Source organism: Arachis ipaensis, chromosome B04, assembly GCF_000816755.2.
Source record: "Arachis ipaensis cultivar K30076 chromosome B04, Araip1.1, whole genome shotgun sequence".
Taxonomy (NCBI): domain Eukaryota; kingdom Viridiplantae; phylum Streptophyta; class Magnoliopsida; order Fabales; family Fabaceae; genus Arachis; species Arachis ipaensis.
Window position 1 is genome coordinate 17,236,955 of NC_029788.2, and position 2,580 is coordinate 17,239,534.

General features: G+C 34.2%; 1 protein-coding gene across 1 annotated transcript in view; it reads left to right on the forward strand.

The window, feature by feature from the left end:
* LOC107636178 (glyoxysomal fatty acid beta-oxidation multifunctional protein MFP-a-like) overlaps positions 146-2,580 on the forward strand; it is a gene marked incomplete in the record, with an annotated part of 26,146 nt that continues 23,711 nt past the window's right edge. Inside the window, 7 exon segments of the mRNA XM_021122368.1 lie at positions 146-380; positions 548-619; positions 1,253-1,318; positions 1,414-1,467; positions 1,562-1,629; positions 1,721-1,802; positions 2,178-2,233. Of these exon segments, the coding sequence (XP_020978027.1) occupies positions 293-380; positions 548-619; positions 1,253-1,318; positions 1,414-1,467; positions 1,562-1,629; positions 1,721-1,802; positions 2,178-2,233 (486 nt within the window).

Genomic DNA, 2,580 nt, shown 5'->3' on the forward strand with positions numbered 1-2,580 from the left:
TAATCTAATCCAAATTTCTTAAAATTAGATTGAATTTAAAAAAAAATCATGGAATCCAAATCACATTATAAGTAAAGTTAGTGTATTTTTTACTCGCAAAAACAGCCTGCTAATCAAACGTACTCTTTCTTAGCGACAGTTACTGCTTTCCCTTTCCAAACCAAGTCAAAATATAACATAACATACATTACTGAAGAAAAAAAAAATTACATATTAGAACCAAACCAAGATACAGTATAATAAACCAATATATATCACCACCAGCGTTTTGCTTTCTTAGATTCTTAAGAGAATGGGTCACACAACCTTGGAAGTTGGAGCTGATGGGGTTGGCATCATCACCATCATCAATCCCCCTGTTAATTCTCTCTCCTTTGATGGTATTTCCTATTCCCTTTCCATTTTCCAGTTTGCTAGCTTCGGTTTCGATTTTTTTTTTTCAAATTCTCAATTACCCTTTTTTCCTTATGTCTTAAAGATTCAAACTTTGTTATTATTATTTTCTTTTTATTATATTAGTGATCGTCTCTGTTGTGTGGATATCTAGTGTTGAGCAGTTTAAAGGAGAATTTTGATCAGGCTTTACACAGAGATGATGTCAAGGCAATTGTTGTTACAGGTATTGCAAGATTTTCTGAATTGAGCTTCTTTCTAAGCATGGTGATTGGTCAAATAGTAGAGACTTGACAATACTGCAATTTGTTCTGTTTAAGTAATTTAATGATATAGGTTTGTGCTTTGTAGGATTTGATGTAGAAACTAGAAAGCAGTAACAGGGAGGTTATTTATTAGAGTTTATTTTCTAGGTGTAGAAGGTAACTAGGCGCAACAACTTCAATGATTAGGGTTGGGGCTAGCTAGATTAATTAGTCAATGTTTGGGTTTGGTTGAAGATATCAACAAAGTTGAATAACTTGTATAAGGAGAGGAAGTACATTTTAAATAGCAGTCAACGCTTCAAGGTCTTATCCAATTAATCCTTTATAAGTTTATAGTATTTCTGATCCTTTTTATTGCTTAGCAAAATCTTATTTATATAAACATCAACAACCTATATACATGTTAAGCTTTCCACCCCATGTTGTCTAAACTATAGTCATTTGTATGATTGTAATATTTAGATTAATGTTAAACTATATAAACATCAAGCAGCTAGCATTCTGGGAAGTCTTTATCTTCAACAAGAGATAGTTTTTCCTTTCCAAAATGACCTAAACTATGGCTTATAGTTAAATCTTTGTTGTTGTATCAGGTGCAAAGGGCAAATTTTCTGGTGGTTTTGATATTGCTGGTTTTAGTAGAATTCAAGCGGGAAAAGGTAATTGATTGGGAAATATATATGTGTTTGTGTGCGTGTGCTTGTGTGGTTATTTCTATTTTAGTAATTATGTTTTTGTTTATCTCCGTACATAGAGATTTCAAACCCGAGTTTGCCATCAGTTGAAATCATCACTGACACTGTGGAAGGTAACTAAAACTTAATTTCATTTTAATTCCTTTTTTCTTTGGCTAATCAGCTTCTTATTTGAATTACTTTCAATCTATTCACTTCACCTCTCAGCGGCAAAGAAACCTACAGTTGCTGCCATTGATGGTCTTGCCCTGGGTGGGGGGTTAGAGCTTGCAATGGTATGTTTTTCCTATGGTTTATGATAAGAAAATGCCATTGTTTTCCTTTTTTTACCCCATAGAAATGAATTGCCCATTTTTCTTCTTACAGGCATGCACGACTCGGTTATCAACCCCAACTGCTCAACTAGGTTTGCCCGAACTTCAGCTGGGGTTAATTCCCGGGTTTGGAGGTACTGATACTTTCATTATCAGTTGAACATTGCTCATGTTATTAACCAAAATGAATGTTTTTGTCTATTATATATTTATATGCTTTATTGAATCTTTTTGTTTGACATGTACGTATTACAAACGGCTGCTAACTAGCATGCTTCATGAGTAATTAATCTATGTTATCGAACTTACTTGGAAAAGATATCAGTTTAGAGACTACTATGTTGATTAAGTCTTTAATGGTCAACAAAAATTGAAGAAAAGGTTAGGCCATGAATAACGATGCATAGTCTTGAGAGTTCTAGCAATAACCCTAATAAAGAAATTGCCATGGAGTGCAAAATTTTAGGTAGCATTATAATTATTTATCTGGAATTGATCAATCTTTGTAGGGACGCAACGACTACCTCGTCTTGTTGGCCTGGCAAAGGCCCTTGAGATGATGCTGGTATGCTATATTCTATTTTGCTTCCTTTTCTTGTTTGAACTTTGCCATTCCTTTGGTGAAGAACTGAACTGAAATTTGTATGTCCAAACTCAAGGTTAGCGTTCACAGAGAAACCACGTTCACTGTGCTACATTTAAATTCCAATGGTCAACAATCTTTTGGTTCATTTCTACATCCTGAATGAATTGCATTATTCTTGTTCCTAGAGAGATGTAATTTCTACCTACTTTTACGTGGTTGTCGATTAATTATTTTCCACATTTTGTTTTCTTGAATGAAGACCTCAAAGGCAGTTAAGGGGGAGGAAGCTTGTAGTTTGGGGCTTGTAGATGCTGTAGTATCACCTG